The sequence below is a fragment of the Porites lutea genome, chromosome 5 (assembly GCF_958299795.1).
Source record: "Porites lutea chromosome 5, jaPorLute2.1, whole genome shotgun sequence".
Taxonomy (NCBI): domain Eukaryota; kingdom Metazoa; phylum Cnidaria; class Anthozoa; order Scleractinia; family Poritidae; genus Porites; species Porites lutea.
The window spans coordinates 41,131,728-41,150,643 of NC_133205.1; the positions used below are offsets into that span (position 1 = coordinate 41,131,728).

The 18,916-nt window shown below is 38.3% G+C and overlaps 3 protein-coding genes across 3 annotated transcripts; 2 read left to right on the forward strand and 1 right to left on the reverse strand.

Annotated features, from left to right (window-relative positions):
• Positions 1-3,564: 3,564 nt before the first annotated feature.
• On the forward strand, positions 3,565-7,750 carry LOC140937518 (uncharacterized). Its single transcript, XM_073387078.1, has 4 exons — positions 3,565-4,086; positions 4,355-4,464; positions 4,977-5,146; positions 5,774-7,750. The coding sequence occupies exons 1-4, from the start codon at positions 3,673-3,675 to the stop codon at positions 5,971-5,973; spliced, it is 894 nt and encodes a 297-aa protein (XP_073243179.1). The 5' UTR covers positions 3,565-3,672; the 3' UTR covers positions 5,974-7,750.
• LOC140938392 (myosin heavy chain kinase C-like) lies at positions 7,306-7,986 on the reverse strand. Its single transcript, XM_073387878.1, has one exon. The coding sequence runs from the start codon at positions 7,984-7,986 to the stop codon at positions 7,306-7,308; it is 681 nt and encodes a 226-aa protein (XP_073243979.1).
• A 6,246-nt stretch (positions 7,987-14,232) lies between these two features.
• On the forward strand, positions 14,233-18,364 carry LOC140936951 (large ribosomal subunit protein uL29-like). Its single transcript, XM_073386460.1, has 3 exons — positions 14,233-14,292; positions 15,052-15,188; positions 18,098-18,364. The coding sequence occupies exons 1-3, from the start codon at positions 14,290-14,292 to the stop codon at positions 18,327-18,329; spliced, it is 372 nt and encodes a 123-aa protein (XP_073242561.1). The 5' UTR covers positions 14,233-14,289; the 3' UTR covers positions 18,330-18,364.
• The last annotated feature ends 552 nt before the right edge of the window (positions 18,365-18,916 follow it).

Below are 18,916 nucleotides of genomic sequence, written 5' to 3' on the forward strand. Positions count from 1 at the left end.
GAATGACCTCTTTGTATTTTAATCACCTTGAATCCTGAAAATTTTCAGTTTCTGAAAGATTCTTAAGTACTCAAGTATTCTGATATCTATTTATTTACATTTATATTTTTGTAAGTAAATGTTTGCCCGCAAAATAGGTGGCCAATATAAAATCAACGATTACAGTGGTCCAGTTTTCGAAAACAAAACTACAAAACAATAGTTTGAGCGCTGTTTATCGGCCTAAAAAGTAGGGTTTCATTTCGATCCCTTCATTTCGTCTAATTTTCTTTGCTTTCATTTCACATACCGAGACGCAGTGTTCCATTAGTTATTACAGAGGAAGGGGAAAAAGGCTTGAAAAAACTAGGCTGCCAGTCGCTGTTTTAGGCCAACTTCGCACTTGCCTGGTTATCTTATAAATTACTGTGTCGAGTGTTTCATGAAGCTTATAAAATGTTCAATAATTCTTGAAGAAAGTTCGCAAAATTTTCAGGCCGTTTCGATCCGCCATCCAAACTTTTCTCCGCAGTGATTTCCCTTATTTTTCCTTCATAAAATATTCATGTAAAAACATTATTTTCTAGAACTCTCTTGTGTTTAAAAATCATGTTTAAGTATTGATATGAACATAGGCTTAGGGCATCGTAACTAGGAAATGGCCCAGACCTCACCATGGAGGCAATTCAGTACCAGATAAAAGAATTTCCCGAAGGTTAGCCTGCGTAGCTGACGGGATTGTTTTGCGCAGGGTTACTTTCTTGGCGGGGAAGCCGCCTCGCGCCAAAACACTACAGCACTCGCCTGTTAATCCCGCCAGCTACGCAGGCTACTCCCAAGTTAGATACCGCGCCCTGTAACTACCTCTTTGCAGTACAAATATTTAGATGGTCATTGTTTTCACACCGTGCCGGTCAAATTTTCGACTTTACCTGCTAAAAATGTGACATCGATTTTGGCGTTCGAAGTTTTGATACGTGCTAGGTAACTGAATTTCGCACGGTTAGCATGGTTCCATGTGTATGGTGGCCCATAGCTATCACTCGAAATTTGCCAAAGATTTTGCAAAAACCCTCCAAAATAAACAGATATTTTAATGAAAACGTAAAACAAAAGATAAGTAATACTTAAATCAAACGTTTATTCATTGAAAATCAAAAATCAAATTAAATAAAATGAAATAAAAGTAAACTTAAATTGGAAATCAAAAATAACATAAAAATAAAATGAAATAAAAATATACTTAAATTGAAAATCAAAAATTAAATGAAAATAAAATGAAATAAAAACAAACTGAAATGAAAGTGAAATGAAAACAGCACCCAAAAGCAAAGAAAAACGCAATGAAAACAAAAACAAAAGTAAAATTAAATTTTGCATGAGCCTAGCGCTATCATAGTATACCAGGATGCTTTGCACGATGAGTTGGTAGTAAGGAGGGCGCCTGGGGACGAGGCGGGCAAGAAAACAAGATGGCGACCAGAGATGGTTCTTGGTGTGAAGACGTGCGCCTGCAGGAAGATTTGAGAAACTACGTGAGGCAGGGCATGAAGCGAAAGGAGATGTTAGATTTTTTAAAAAGAGATTTTCCCACTTATGCTTGGAGTATACCCACATTGGATAGACGTCTTCGATACTTCAACATTTTCTACACGGATACAAATGTCACTCTGGACGAAGTTAGGGTGGCTCGACTGGATTTTTTGGGGTTGATACCTCCCAACTTTGAGCATTAACTACATCGGCATGAGTAAAGATATGGAAAAATTGTTACCACAACTGTATTATATAAAGATGAAAATTTCTTATGATCCGGGTTTTATTGCAATCGGAGTCGCCATGGCAACGTTATTGACGCCATTACGTTTTTCATTTATCTTTGTGTTTCTCTGTTCCAGGAGTTTTTTTGAAGAAATCGCTTTAGGGAGTATGTACCTGCTATAATTGCCTCCATTATGGCGTAGTTTGAACAAATTCTATGAGAGCGTTTTCGAAATATTTTGAAATGTAGTTTTAAGGATAATAAAAACAGTGAAATAGCATGCTACCTACACAATTCGCTAATATTTTAAGAAAATGATAAGCTTTGGAAACGAGGCTTCATCTCATAGCGGTTTGATTCCACTGAAAACTGCATACGACAAAAGAGGGGAATTGCTCTGGGCGATCGCGAGTAAGAAGAATTTTATTAACTTGCATTCACCTGCTTTTGATACAGTTTTTGGACGTAATTTGGTCCATGCCTAAAAATTTCGCATTTTTCCAAAAACCGCTCGATAAATTTTTAAATAAATTCGACAATCCCGAGATCAATTGTCAAGGAATATTCCCTGCAAGTTTCAAGAACATTGAAAACAGGGAAGGCTTTTAAATAGGGCCTCAAATATAGCCAATTTTCCCCCCAGATTTTGTGTTTACAAGTGAGCGTCCTCATTATTCACTGGCATTGTTTTCAAGTTTCATATACACGTGCACATTTAGCAAAAAGATAGAATTTGCATCAAAAAGGACCCCCGGTTAAATCTTCGGGATATGCTAATTACCGCGTAAAGAGACTAATGATATATTATAACATCAGAGCAACTCTTTGTGAGAGTTTCTGTGATGTTATAACCCGAGTAAGATAATTAAGAATTCCATCCTACACGATGAGCCGTGACGTTCACCGTTTCGGCTCTCACTGCTGTCTGTGACGACAAGCCAATTATTAGTATACTCCAGATATTTCTTCGGAAAGTAATCGAGGGTTCTTTTTGATGCAAATTTATAACTTTTGCTAGTTGTGCACGTGCATATGAAACTTGAAAACAATGCCAGTGAATAATGAGGGCGCTCACTTGTAAACACAAGATCTGGGGGGAATATTGGTTATATTTGAGGCCCTATTTAAAAGCCTTCCCTATTTTCAATGTTCTTGAAACTTGCAGGGAATATTTCTTGACAATTGATCTCGGGATTGTCGAATTTATAGAAAAATTTATCGAGCGGTTTTTGGAAAAATGCGAAATTTTTAGGCATGGATCAAATTACGTCCAAAAACTGTATCAAAAGCAGCTGAACGCAAGTTAATAAAATTCTTCTTACTCGCGATCGCCCAGAGCAATTCCCCTCTTTTGTCGTATGCAGTTTTCAATGGAATCAAACCACTACGAGATGAAGCCTCGTTTCCAAAGCTTATCATTTTCTTAAAATATTAGCGAATTGTGTAGGTAGCATGCTATTTCACTGTTTTTATTATCCTTAAAACTACATTTCAAAATATTTCGAAAACGCTCTCATAGAATTTGTTCAAACTACGCCATAATGGAGGCAATTATAGCAGGTACATACTCCCTAAAGCGATTTCTTCAAAAAACTCCTGGAACAGAGAAACACAAAGATAAATGAAAAACGTAATGGCGTCATTACGTTGCCATGGCGACTCCGATTGCAATAAAACCCGGATCATAAGAAATTTTCATCTTTATATAATACAGTTGTGGTAACAATTTTTCCATATCTTTACTCATGCCGATGTAGTTAATGCTCAAAGTTGGGAGGTATCAACCCCAAAAAATCCAGTCGAGCCACCTTAAGGAGGCTGTTGGCAAGGAACTTGAAGGACCTGGCAAACTTCTCGGTTACCGAGCACTGCATCAAAAAATCCGGCAAGAACACCTGTTAAATGTGCCGCGAGATCTGGTATATGCGGTAATGCAGCAAATGGATCCTGAAGGACTTGAAAGTCGTGCAGTCGGCGTCAAAAACAAGAAGAAGAAGCAGCCTTTCAGAACTAGAGGCCCAAACTGGGTACATTCTGTTGATGGGCATAATAAGCTGATGGGCTTTCAGAATGATACCTTCCCATTAGCGATATATGGCAGTATTGACACAGCAAGCAGGAAGTTACTTTGGCTTCGTGTCTGGACCAACAATAGAGAGCCAAGACTGATAGGCCGTTGGTATCTCGAGTATCTATATGAGAACAAAGTTATTCCCTCGTACTTGAGGATGGACCGAGGTACAGAGACTGGTGTAATGGCAACCATGCATGCATTCCTCAGACAACATCATGGCGATATAGATCCAACAGAAACAATGATTTATGGGCCATCAACTGCTAACCAAGTAAGTGTTTTTGTCTGTGGCGGTGTACTGTACAATTTCCTACGTTCTGTCCTTAAAAATAGAACCTGGTGACATGCAGCTATATCTTAAAACGTCCTAGCAGGCTCAAAAAACAAAAACACTCCCCAGAATACAAACAAAGGAGAACAAATTGCCCATCCCCACGCAGACTTCAGACAAAAAATGCCCCTTGTGTGTGGGTGGGGGGAAGGGAGGCAAGCAAGTTGGAGAATTGATTGACCTACTATCTTTAACACTTGACTTCCAGATTGAAAGATGGTGGAAGGAGTTACATGAAAGACTTGAAAAGTACTTTAAAGATAAACTTACCTGGCTTAAAAATGAGCACCACTACAATCCACATGATGCAAAAGATCGGTATGTGAAAATGGGTTGTTTCTGTTGACATTTTTTTATGAAAAGGTGTCCTAAAACTGTTTTACCTTTTGCTACTGCCTACATTTGCCTAACTTTGTTGAGTTGAAAAGAGCTGAAAACATACTGTTCAAAAGCACATTTAGATTTAAGAAGTCAAGACTTTCTTTCCAAATCATTGCTTCAACAGCCATTTTCCCTAATCAAAATACAGAGGAAAACACTCTGGTGACAGAGAACATGCTTATGATTCGGATATGATCAGCTGTACAAAACAGTTAAATCTATTTTGAAATCTTTAGAACATGAAATTCTTTTGTTTTATGAAGTGGGGTTGTCCACTAAGCTGTTTGGTACTAGTTTTCAGGAAAATTGTGCCTCTTAAGAGAAATCTTTACTCTTTATTAATGTTTTTTGTATAATATTCTTGTCTGAAATACTTGTGATGGTACCAAAAAATAGACAAAAGGCAGATATAATCTGATGAAAGATATGAAAATGTTCTCCTCTATTAGGATGCTCTTGGCATTTGTTATGATTCCTCTATTGCAAAAGGAGCTGGACACATTTAAAGATACAGTTTGGAACACTCACAGGATTCGACAACAGAAAGATACGGTGTTGCCCCACGGTATTCCTGAGCACATTTACAATTTTCCGTCCGAATATGGCCTGGAAGAAAGTGGTAGGCTTCAAAAGTTGTTGTTTCCTGTATTTCTTCCAATACATCTTAAACATCGTTTATTACATTTGAAGGGTTTCTAAAGTGGAAGTGATCAGAGTAACCTATCAGATGGACTAGCCCCTTTGTTAGTTCAAGAGGAGAAGCCAGTACTACGCCATTAATTCAATTTTTTTTCTTGATTTTAAACAACTTATGGCAAAACAATAAACTGAACTGCACTGAAACTGAACTCCAGTCCCTTATTTAAATCATGTAATGGATACCACAGTTGAGCACTGTTGCTTTGAACCTTAAAATTATTTGTTGGTGACTCTTTCTGGTTATGAATTCAGTATACATTATTATTACTATTAGCAACCATCCCAGTCAATGAATTGCAACAGTGCTATATAACTGGGGACCATTTGAAATGTCTATTTATTTATAACAATTTTATTTAACTTGTCCTCCAATCCCAATTGATTGTAAAACAAAGTCCATATGAAACCAATTATCCTCAAGACTGTGCCTTCCTGCAACAGGTTTTTTCCCATTCATTATCATTACTCATGTACATGGAGTTCACATTCTCATACTCACATAGAGAGGATTTGTTACAAGAGTAGTGAGTGGCAAATTTATCTTTAGGTTGGCCTGTCACAGAGGAGCACCTTAGAGAGGTAGCAAATTATGCTGGGGTACTTGAAGTGGAAGATGATTTCCTTGATGCAAGATTCAGAGGAGAATGTGAACGCTTGATTCCCAACACTGAGAAAATAGAACCTGAAGACTGTGTAACAGCATTCCTGTTTCTTAAGACACATTTTAGCTTACAAGTATCTGTGTAAATTGCATAACTGGCACACAAAGTTGTTTACTTAACAGCTCACCAGTTTCTCAGTTAGAGATTTTCAACATTCCATTTAAGACTGCTTTTGTTTATTTCTTTCTTGGTTTTAGTGGAATTTTAATCCGCAAAATAATCTTTTGGTAAAACTGATCACAAATCATAATGTTTATCAACCTTTACACACTATCTGTTTTAGCAAAAGGCTCCTTTTAACCTACAGAGGCCAACAGTGTGAAATGTATTATGTGAAATAAGTCCACTCAGAATGCACAACAGTAACAACAACTTTATTTTTCTACTGGATGTAAACAACACTGGGAGCTATTTTTAACTTTAACAAAACTACAATATGAAGCTCATCTTGATTGAGTGTTCCTGTCCTACCTGCACACCTGACCAGTAGTGTAGTGGCACAGAACTCTCTTTAAAATCAAACTCAGAAGTCTGTAAACACCTGTGAAATATCTCTGTAATGTTGATTGTGTAGTGACCAATCAAAGAAAAGATCAGGAGACAGCGGCAGGCAACAAAACTACAATAATGTTACCATTGTTACTGGGGGTTACGTTTTTTCACTGATGTTTGGCTTTTTCCTTAGAACTTTAAAGACCATTTTCATATTCTTGGTAATGAACTGGAACTACTGGTAGGTAGGAATCAAGGCTGCTGTAGGTCAATTTCTTCTCATGTAAATATTTTAAATGATATTTCTCAGCTTTAGACTTGCCTTCAAGCTAGTTCCAGTTCATTACCAAGAATACGAAAGTGGTCTATGTATTATTACTTTCAAGAAATATTTTGAGGGCTGACAGTTTTCTGAATTTCACAGTGACAACTACAACTGGCACATGTTGTTCTAGAACACATGAGCATAAACTAAGAACAGAACATTCAACAACAGAGATCCTTCAACACTTACAACTCTGTTTTCTTTTACTGAGGATTTAACTCCTCCACAAATTTTGAACAATAGGAGGATGGAGTCTGCCATATTTAAGCTGTTGATTTAAGGTGTTAAGGTGCTGGTATTTAAACCGTTAAACAGTGTCTGATCTCAAAAACTCTACAACACACACCAGAACTAGACTGGTCAGAGCTCCCCCCTCCCTCCACGATTTAACCTCAACATGAACAGCCACTTGAAACTAACTGAAGTGAAACTGTCACCCAATTCAATATCAATAACTGTGGTGCAGGGTCCCTTTATTACTAGAAAAGTATCTCTGTAAATATGACAGCAGAAGCCCATTATTCATGGGCAACAATGACCATTTCGCCATTCAGTGCCTTCCGACTCCTTCACAAGAGAAATGGTAATGTTATTTTCATTTTACAAGTTTGTAAGTTCAGGCAACTTGAGTAGTTCACAATACCAGTTGCATTTGTGGCTTTCAATAAAATTATTTATAGCGCTGATTGACAAATTACCAGTACAGAAAAAAAATTCTTCATTTGATTTGAGTTCTTTGGAAGCTACTTCAGGGTCAAAAAGTAAGTAATCACAACCTTGGATATCAACAACCATTACTTCTTTGTTTGACCGTTCAAAGGAATAATGAGCTAGGCATTCAGCCTTATTACAAACAGGGTTATTAGTGTCACCACAAATGTGCCCATTATTATTGATATGCTTGACAAAGGACCCTTCTACCAATTCCTCAACTGTAACATACTCATCAGAGTCAAGCTTACCCAAAAAGATTTTGTTGTATTTCAGCGTTTCTCCAAACAGTATATGATCATCACTAGCTTGCAATTCTTGACTTAATCGTGCAGCGAAGTTTCTGGCAAGATAGTGCATTTGTACCACTTTCTTGGTGTGTTGTTCTATTGATTGACCTGTGGACTCGATATCACTTATTGATTTTGGAAGATACTTTTTGATTACCCAGGTACCTTGAAATTCCTCGTCATTGCTTATAGCTTTAAAAGCTTGCCTGAAACCACCTTTCCCAAAGGGTTCTTTGTCGATAGAGAAATCAACTGTAGATGGTGTCTTCGACCACGACATCTCGTTGAAATTAAACGCATAAAGTTAACTGAAGTTGTCGACTGCGTGATCACTTTACCAAGTTTAAGCATTTCAACCACTGAAAGACTCCTTGGAACAAACTTGCTCGGACTTGGGGCAGATTTCGTGGGCACTGATCGGGTTTTTGTCTCCGCGTCAGAAAATTTCCGTTTCGCTGGCAGCGACTTCAAGCTAGGCCCACGTTCTCGGGTGCCTAGTTCAGTACCTTCATCGAGTTCAACAACGGGAACTCGTTCTACAAAACGTACATGGATCACTCGCGAATCTGGGATCTGCTTCACCGTATTGCAGGACGGCCCTTGTTCTCCAGCCAGAATGTCACAGCTCATTGACTTGTCGACTGCGAAGTGTTTTTCGCATGCTCTCCGAATGTTTTCAATCGTAAACTCTTCGTACTCATAGGACACGAACTCCCTCGCACCAATTCTTGAATATTTTTGGGCTTTACCGGAGACCTCAGCGCTTAATCGCTGCACGACTAAAGTATCATTTTCGTCGTTAAAAGCACTAATGGTGTCCTTCTTCTTTCCCTTACCCTTGTCGATTCTTTTCGCTTTCATTTTCGCCTTGAAATTTCTCCACTCGGCAGCCATTTTGCTGATTGCTCTGCACGTGGAGTTCTTATCGTGCAAAGCATCCTGGTATACTATGATAGCGCTAGGCTCATGCAAAATTTAATTTTACTTTTGTTTTTGTTTTCATTGCGTTTTTCTTTGCTTTTGGGTGCTGTTTTCATTTCACTTTCATTTCAGTTTGTTTTTATTTCATTTTATGTTTATGTTATTTTTGATTTCCAATTTAAGTTTACTTTTATTTCATTTTATTTTAATTATTATTTATTTTTATTTTTATTTGATTTTTGATTTTCAATGAATAAACGTTTGATTTAAGTATTACTTATCTTTTGTTTTACGTTTTCATTAAAATATCTGTTTATTTAGGGGGTTTTTTGCAAAATCTTTGGCAAATTTCGAGTGATAGCTATGGGCCACCATACATGTGAAAGGCAAACCTAAGCGCAAGAATTTTCAACTGGTCGAAAAATCGTCCTGAGAGGTGTGAATGTAGCATTGGGGATTCAATCCGATCCCTTAGTTTGCCTATTTATTATCATTTCATGTTGTAAAGTCAGACAAAGAGTTTCTTCCAGCATGCGTCATTCACGGCGATGTGGGTTGAAATTAAATGCAATGAAATGATTGATAATATCCTCAAGATATATTCATGGCGCAAGATCTTAAAATTTTATGGTAATTAGGATCTCGTAGCCAAACTCTTCACGGTAGTGATTTCCTAAGTAAATCAATCAATCTGTCATTAAGAATGAATTTACCCCTAGATGTATCACCAAAGATACTCAGCACTAGTCTTTTTCTTGAAGCTGCAAAAAAAAGAAAAAAGAAGAAGAAGCGGAAGAAAACTTTACATTTATTTACTAGTCTCGCTTTGCCTTTTTTGCGTGTGCGCGCATGAAGGGAGATCATGGTCCCAGGCGTTCCTAGCGGAGATTGTAGAAACTGGGGATAAGAATCGCGACGTGTCATAGCGCCATGCTTCCTTTTGCGAAGAAAGCTTAGGAAGGAGTGATGCGAAAGATGACGAACTTTTCCACGAATTCTATCGCTTGAAAGCGTTGATTTCTTTGGAACAAGTAAATACTAACTTCAGTGGAAACCTCGATCGTGGGGTGTTGGTCGATCGGGTGTTGAAAACTTTCATTGTATGCAAATGAGTCTTGAGATGAACATGCAGTTTATTTTCGGCGATGATTGAAATGACGCGCTGTTCATCACGTCTTTGGTCTCTGGCAATGATGTAGCCTGGGGACAGACGTATTTCTGGTCGTCGCTTCTCCCCAGCTAATTATTTTTCGGGTGGAGAGAAGCGACGACCGGAAATACGTCTTTGCCCGCAGGCTAGCAATAATGTAATTTCTCTTGAATTGATTTTCGTGTATTATACACGCGTACTCAATCATCATCGAATACGATGTAAAAAGTAAATATCCTGAAGAATACTCGACTGTCGATAAAGTAAGAAGTAAAAAACTTTAAGCGAGGAAATTCTGTTTCGTGAAGAGTTAATCGCCTCCTCATTTCTTATCTAATCCCCCAAGCAAGCGAGACTTACCTCGTTTTTAAAGAGCGTGCTTGTTTATTCCTGGTCTAAGTTGAAATAAATCACTTAATCCTATTTTTTTAAAAATTAATAGAGACACGACAGTCATGGAAAACAGGTTTACGTAACAGCACTTGTGACATTTCCTTCATACAATTTCTTTTTATATGCTTGATGAATTTTAACCCTGTTTAAATAAATAAAGATAATCTCTGGTCTATTCAACGTAATCTCTGAGTGGCTTCAATGAGCGTTTTCCACTGAATATTTTAGATAAATATGGATTAACACAGCTTCAGACATAACAACTTTCTGAGGAGCATATTCTTGAGCCATACTCAGTTGTTGTAATGAAAGTGAAATAGCGCTTCTCCCGAAAGCTCATAAAATGTGGTGTACATCCAGTTTCTTAATAAGGGATATATGTGCGTTGGAGTAGGCTCGACTACCAACCGCATAAACAAGTAACCGAAAGTACGCACTTTAACACACCCCATTTTAAAACACCTATTTAAGGTTGATTTCCACTGACGCGTTTTTGGGTACGCACGTTAACTCACGTAAATAAAATAGAGGTAAGATAAAAAGTGCTGAGCTTAAACGAGAAGTTAAGCGAGGTTCAACTTTTATGTTTATGAGCCACCATTCATGCATTGCCTCTATTTTATTCGTGAACGTGAATTTTACGTCCGTACGCACGTAAAAATTACGCCACACTGGAAATGAACCCTTAGGAATCCACTGAGTAACGTGAACAAATCGGACTAAACCTTGTACATGAGAAATGGCTTTTTTATTTGATCTCAGAAAAATCACCTTGGTCTTGAAGCCAACTCTTTGCCATCCACGTGAATGGCTATATTTCTCTTTATACGGCCTTCGGATTAGCTTGGTAGAACGGCCTCTGTACATTGCTCTCCATTCATCCGCTTGTTATCAATATATATACAGCCATCTTCTGAATGTCATGACAAAAAAGCGCTGGACCGACGACGTTGTATTTCCACTCTAACTGCTTCACCAAGAAGCGAAAAAACATCGTGAAATTTTTTAGTCATAACGGCCAGAATCACACTCGGGAGCCATATTATAGTTTTTGTTAAAATGTGTGCGACGCGAAGAACTGTAGCAGTGATGATGTATATCACGTACACGATGGCTGCGATTTTAGTTCCAAATAAAACGATTGGTACAAACACTCCAAGCAGAGATAGCAAACCCAGTGCAAGAACCCCGCCTTGAAAAAGGAGAAGCGAAAACAGAACGAATATTGAAGATCCCGCGACGAAGGCAAGGAACAAAAAGAAGGGAAGAAACCCCGTTATCACGAAAGTACTAAGAAATACTGAAGCAGCTGGGTGTCTCTGAATAATTTGCTTGAATTTTCGCACTTTGCACATCGCTTCGCTGTTTTTCATGTCTTTGAGCTGATCCATCATGGCGTGGAGGTTGGGATCCAGCCATGGAAAGAGAATGTCGCTTTCAATCATCGTGTCAATATATCTGTGAAAGTAAAACAATTCCTTGAATAGTTTAATCACTTTCAAAGGTGAGTATCGTTGAACATAGGTGACGGAAAATATGGAGTCAAAAGCCATAATGAACCATAATGGGATGCAATTTTGTTCTCTACTGCTTGGTAAGAGTTTAGAAATGAAGTAAGCTTGTGTACCCGTTTAACTCACCACTTGGCGGTGTGCCAGTAGATTTCTTTTGACACGCTAAAAAATGTACATTAACATTTACCGTGTACAGCCTATCCCTCAAATTTGAGGATTATTGGTTGGGTTGGTCAGCAGAAAAAAAGGTAAATTAATAGGCTAACAAAGGTAAGATTTAGGCAGCTTACAGGGGCTTAGAAAGTATATAAAGAGCAGTTTTCTCAAAAGACAGAAGCAGGCAAATTGTTTCACTGAATAACTGTTCTTGAGAAATAGGATAGGTACTCAGAGGAGAGGCTAGTTTGAAGCGGGATGAAACTTGAATCGAATGATCATGATTGATTGATTAAAAATCAAGTATTGTCGAAAACTTCCAAATTATACAATAACATTTCCTACTTTAACTTCAACTACAAAAAGAAGACGAATTTAGCCAGTTTAGGAAATAAACGGAGCAAATGCACCCAATGATATTATCATTTTCGTTTTAAGGAACTGTGGTTCGAATCAGATTGGCTTACCGCGCGCGCGTTCACTAAAAGATTTACCTGTGCGTCAGCTCCTATTACAGTCCTGAGACATTGTAGAGCGAAGGGGTGAAAACGAATAAAATATAACGACGTATATTAGTGCTGTTGACATCTGACACTTGTGAGTAAGTTCCACTTTCTGCGGAGCATATTTCAGGTCCGCCTGTTCAATTATCAAATTACGACTCATTTAGTCAATTTTTCCGATTACGTCATCAATTTTAATTCGTTTCTAATGTGTCTTACTCCAGATGCGGGGGAAATTTTAGTGACAGAGCATTTTGAAACTTAAGGGGGGGACCCCATCGTCGTTATTAAGCGCATACCGCTAATCAAATTTAGCCTGCGTAAAGACGCCTCCTTCCTTTGAAAAACAATTGATTTTTTTTCTGGGAAGGGGGCGACTGTGCACACGTTTATCAAATTTCCCAAAATGACCTTTGCAAGGTATCATAATAATAATAATAATAATAATAATAGTCTTTATTCAATCAAAGGATAAAAATACATATCCTAAGTTACAGTGAAAATATATTAAAAGATACGCGATAAAATACAATAGTAATATAAGTTAGATTATTGTTCATTCAAAATATTTCCCCGATTCTGATTGGCTAAAAGCACACGTTTAATTCACCATAACCAGTTACTGATGACCAAATTTGGAAGAATTTTGACTTTAACGAGGAAATGACGTCAAAAATGCAGCGTTTTCGCAGGTTAAGGCACCGTTAACCGAGAAGACCTGGGGACGAGGATGAGTTGTTTTGGTTGTGAACTTGAAAAAATGGCGGACATTTCACTCGTTTCAAGAGTCAGAACTAGGCGAAAAAACAGCTAAAAACATGGCAAGAACAGCAAGAAGACAACTCGAAGGGCGACATCTGCTGTTTGGAGAATATTTGCGGGGGCTAGACAAACCTAAACGTACACTATCGAAGATGAACTGAACATCGATGGATCGATGGAGGTAAGTTTGTTTTAGCTATGTTTTTAAACTAGGAATTATTTTGAATGAATAATAAAACAGTTATTGAATTCGGTTTTCGTATCATATGAAGAATTATGGAGATCTCGGAGGGTGTTATCCGCCTCGGCCTACGGCCTCGACAGATAACACCCTCCTCGATCTCCACAATTCTTCATAAGATACTCAGCCTCATTCATTAACTGTTAAATAATACTATACTGAATTATGTTTAAATTACATTTAAATTTCAGTGGAATCTTCAGTGCGTTACTTATCACTAGACAGAAAATACAAACAAATGACAACCTTGTTCCTGATATTTTAACTTTTGACCTTTTTACTCTAAAACCATGCTAAATTTTTAAATGAACCACAGGTAGCCCAAGCTCGAAATATGAGCATCGGTGAGCATCGGCATTGTAGCGTAACATTCAAAATATAAGGATTTGTATGGGAAAAAAACCTATCGTTTCTGTAACCTACGAAAATGAAAGAATTTCAATAAAAAACAGCTTACCTTACTTAAAATGTGTGTTACGTCTCTCCTGTGTGGTCCACGGGCCGATTTATGGCCTTTTATGGGTAAACCTTTATATAGAGAGAAAACCGTTTACATAAAAACCCATAAAAGGCCATAAATCGGCCCGTGGACCACACAGGAGAGACGTAACACACATTTTAAGTAAGGTAAGCTGTTTTTTTTATTGAAATTCTTTCATTTTCGTAGGTTACAGAAACGATAGGTTTTTTCCCCATACAAATCCTTATGTCTTGAATGTTACGCAACAATGCCGATGCTCGCCGATGCGGCCGCCGATGCTCATATTTCGAGCTTGGGCTACCTGTGAATGAACTAATCAGTCTGCGAAGTCTGCATGCTGCTGCTGCATGCTGCAGTTCTCGTTTAGTTTCGAGCCCGCGATCTCCAGGTGGGCGATGCGGTTTATTTCCCACAAGGCGTTGCGAGACTACCTCTGTCTCCCTCTCCAAAGCGACATCAAAAATGGTGGGTTTTAAAGAAAGTATAAGCTATAAACATCGCTTTTCATCGTATTGGTATTGCTCGTTTTATCATTATAATCCCTATAAGAAAACCTACTGATGACCATTCTTCGTTTTCGTCGTATTATTTCCGTTTGCAACTTCTGCGACAGTCGAATAGGGCAGCGAACAAAATAGTGCTCGTGATCGCCTGTTGTACACATTGCTGAGTAGACATCGAAAACATTTTAGTGGCTGTGCTGTTATTGAGAGTTTGTTCTCAACATCGGGAATTTTTGAGTGGTCAATAGCACACAAATGAGTTTAATAGTTGATGCGAGGTTTTCCTATGAAAATGATAAATAATTCTTATCTTTAGGACTTTCATCTCTAGCTAGTTTTAAATTTGTGAGTTCACTAGTTTTGCAGTTGTCGTTGAATAGCCCTTGAATAGATCGTCTGGAAGAATTAATCCATCGGTGCAAACGGTAACCAGTGATAAGTTTTAAAACCGACGTACGAGCCTTCAGCTAGGATTTGTAGAATGTTTGTGATTAGCTTTTATCTTCCGTTGTTTGGCCGTGTTCCCTTGAGTTCGTTCTTGATTGCTAAATTGTTCATACTTCAGCGTACAAAAAAGCTTTAACAGAAAAAGAATTACGGTCGAGAAGTATTTAACACGGACTTTTTGGCAACATCGAGGTCGTTAGATTGTCCGGGCTGGTTTAAATAAACGTGATAAAATAGTAATTGTTTACCTGGAGGATGTTTTGTTGTACTTCAGGTGAAGGTAAAAGCTCACGAGCTTCGCGGGAAGAAAAAGGAAGAGCTTCTGAAGCAGCTTGATGAACTCAAGACTGAGTTGTCACAACTGGAAGTTGCTAAGGTGACAGGAGGAGCTGCTTCCAAACTCTCTAAAATGTAAGTTCATTTTAAAATCACGCTGTTTAAGTTTTCATGTGGCCTCTCCTTATGAGCTATGTCCATCTCTAGCCATACTTTATTCCATTGACTTGAAGCCTCTCATCCAAATCTCCTGTAATGACAACCTCTCTGCTACAGCTGTGTGGCAATAATCTTGTAAAGCTGTTACTGGAGTTTCAGTAATCAGCACTCAGTGCATTGCTGACAGAAAGAGTAACTGTGGACAACTGCCATCTGCTAATATCTCTGTCTATCGTCCTTATTTACCTAAAGTAACATTACCTGTTCAGGGCTTAAAATAACATCTAGTCAATGGACAATGTCTGGCCAAGATGATCATTTGTCCTAGCCTGTTCCAGGCTCCAAGATAGTGGCATCTGCAGTGATCCATCTACAAACAGGTAGCAGCGAGTCCAGAGACTCGCACAGCCAAAAACCTGTGAGTCCCTTAGACATACGTGTGAGTCCCACACTCAGGAGTTTGAGTCCCACATGGTCCCACATGGTCCTACATCCATCAGTGTATGAGTTGTACCTATGAGGAACACTTACATATCAAAAGAGGTTTTTATTGCCATATAGTTACTTTCAGTCTTTGACATATTAATGAACTCATGAATAACTTTCTTCAGGGAGCAATCTCAAAATCTATTTCTTAAATTTGAGCTCATAGATCCGCCTGTCCTTCCCTTTGTGCCATTTTCCAGTGCACGATCAAAATTGAATTCAGCTCTTTCAGGACCAAGTTTTACTCTGATTAGCTATGTTGTCAAGCCCCAAATCATGAAGAAGTGCCAGTAGCAAAATGAATTTTACTAGCGGGATGCTTGCCATACACAGCCACTGTACACACTTAAAAAGCACCAGTACGGCTTTATTCTGCTTTGTTTCGCCTTTTCTTTAGGCTTCCTTGAATGACTTTCTAATCTCAGGACCATGGACGGTGCTGTCAACTCTCGTGGATAATGCAGGAGACTCCAGATTTTGAACCGTATCTTTCGGTCTCCAGATTAGAGTCTGAAATCCACCGAATAATCACCAAAGTTTTCCATTTCTTGTAGACTCGACTCTGACAATGAAATTTCAAATATTTTGGGTTGTTTGAGCTGTTTTATTAACATTGAACATTTTCTTTTTAACTCCGGTATGCCATTGAAGTTTAAGCTATTAACGTGATTGGTGGCAAGTAAACCAATCAGGTCAAATGTTACAATTCCAACAACATCTTTTTTTGCGCGTTTTTCGGCGAAATGACATCATGGCCAGTGCATTATGACATCATCTACCATTTTTCAATATTTGAAGACTTAAGGGGATGACAGCCCTGCGTGGAGGGCCATTTTGTGTTCAAGAACTTAGGAGACCAACATGCAGAGTGAGTATGGTGTTTCAAAAATTTTGGCACTGGGCTTCCTTGCTCATTCCATGAGATTTCCTTGTCTCCGTGCAGACCCGGCAGTACATGTAATTACCATTTTTTCGTAAACCATCCATCCACTTACTTTTTCAGCCAGGGCTCGAATAATTTTCTTTCCTTGGATTTCGCTTGTGCTGTCATTGTTGCATCATCTTTTTCAATTGTAGTTGCTGGTTCTTGTCCTACTTTTTCTCGACATTGAATCTCAAATGAGAGCTGTGGTTGCTCTACCAGGCACATAACTTTTTTCTTCTGATTCCACCAAAGAAAAATTAAATTTTAATGCAGTAAATTTGAATAACTCGTGTGCAAGCAGCAGGACAAGATAGAAAACACTGTGACAAGTTGAAGATCACTTCTGTAACCGCTGACTATGAACAGTGGGCCTGTGATGGAGTTCGCTGAATGATCACACGCTACTTACTTGGCTTAATATTGCAAAGTTTTTTGTTGATAGAGAGGAAAAGACATCCAGCCATGATCTTAATAGAGAAATTATAATTTTTTGTGTCCAAAGGGACGCATGTGGGACCAAATTTTGCATCTGTTCTGAAATTTATGAGTCTGAGACGCAGGAAGTGCAGGTAGATGGATCACTGCATCTGTGAAATTGAGAAAGCGCAACACAAAAATAAAATGGGAGGAAACTAAGGTGAGGAAGGGTCTTGCGTGAGAGGTCACATTTTATACAACTCTTCTCCAATGGGGAAGTGAATAGTGGTGGATAATTACCAGGGCGCACTTTGCACCAGCCCTGACAGGCATAGTTGTTTTAGTGTTTAACAAATTTGTTGAATAAAAATGATAAAGTATTTTTGTTAAAAGTTTTTCAGGAATATGTTTAGTGCATTTTCACAAATTGATGCAAATTCAGTTAGGAAATAGTTCTCTACCCACCAGTAAACACTGGCAAGGCAGATTTTTACTTTTTCTTTGTATTTGGTGCCACAGCTCATCCTGGTTTTGGCTAAAAATGATTTTTCCCAAACTGTTGTTAGTAGAGTGTGATAAAAATGATACTTTTTTTGTTACTTCTTTTTGTGATCTATTGTTGGAGTTTAATATTATACCTCCAGTTTTTTTGGAAGTTCACAAGGTTTTTGAATAATTCACCTCACTACATAAACTAAAAGAAGCATTTAGCTGTGTTTCATGTGAGAAGGTTATAAAAGTAATACACCTGGCATTTTTAGGTTTTACAAAATCCAAACAGTTTCGTTTCTGATTACTTCTGATGACAGTATTTTGTCAGATCTTCTTTCCTCGGTGGTGGCTGCTTGTTAATGAAGAGTACAGTAACTTGACTTTTACCACCAAATCAACTTAAACAGTGAATGGGATAAAATTTTTTCAATTTCATACAGGACAAACTTTGTGCCAGTCCTGTTTATCACTTATTTGGCAGTTGAACATCACTGACACTCTCATAATTATTGTTTAGTTAGCTTACTTGAGTATGTTGTTACTGATAGAATTACTTTTGTTGCAGAAAACTTGTACGAAAATCCATTGCTCGTGTTTTGACTGTCATCAGCCATTCTCAGCGTGAGAACCTGCGAAAGTTCTACAAAACCAAGAAATTCAAACCTCTTGACCTCAGGCCCAAGAAGACCCGTGCTATGAGGCGCGCCCTCACCAAGCATGAAGCCTCTCTCAAGACCCTGAAACAGCAGAAGAAGCTAACACACTTCTCACTTAGGAAATATGCTGTGAAGGAGTAAATCAGCTGCCTCTCAATAAAAATGTTGTGTAGATATTCTTGTCTGTGTTTCTTTTCCTTTTTTGTGCGTTACAGGACTTAAAAAAAACTTGAATTCCAGGTTGTTCTTTGAACAAGCACCTCTTGCATTGTGCTCACCTCAGGGGGCCATTGTTTGCTTGTCTTGGTTAGTAATAAGGAGCTCAAGCAAAGGTGTTTTAGAGCGAAGGACGTCAACTGGAAGTGAGGAGGTTTCCCTTATAATATGCGTTGATGCTACCAAATTTGTATTAGTGTCTTTATTCTTGTAGAGACGATTTTGCCAATTATTATTCCTCTGTTATAAAATTAAAGATGGCGGCTACAAGCTTTCGCCTGCCCAAAATATGTCTGCATTGCAGGCTTATAAATAAGGTCCACTTCAGGTCGTTGTGCATTGTTCAAAAACATCTTTGCTTAAGGTCCCTAATATATTTACAAAATGTGCCAGATGACTTGTTTCAACTCTTGTCCATTGGGCTAGTGAGATTGAAAAAGTTACTAGCCCTACTTGTTCTGGTTGACCAGGCAGACCTTTTTTTTTAACCCTTTACTTACCCCTGTAGTTGA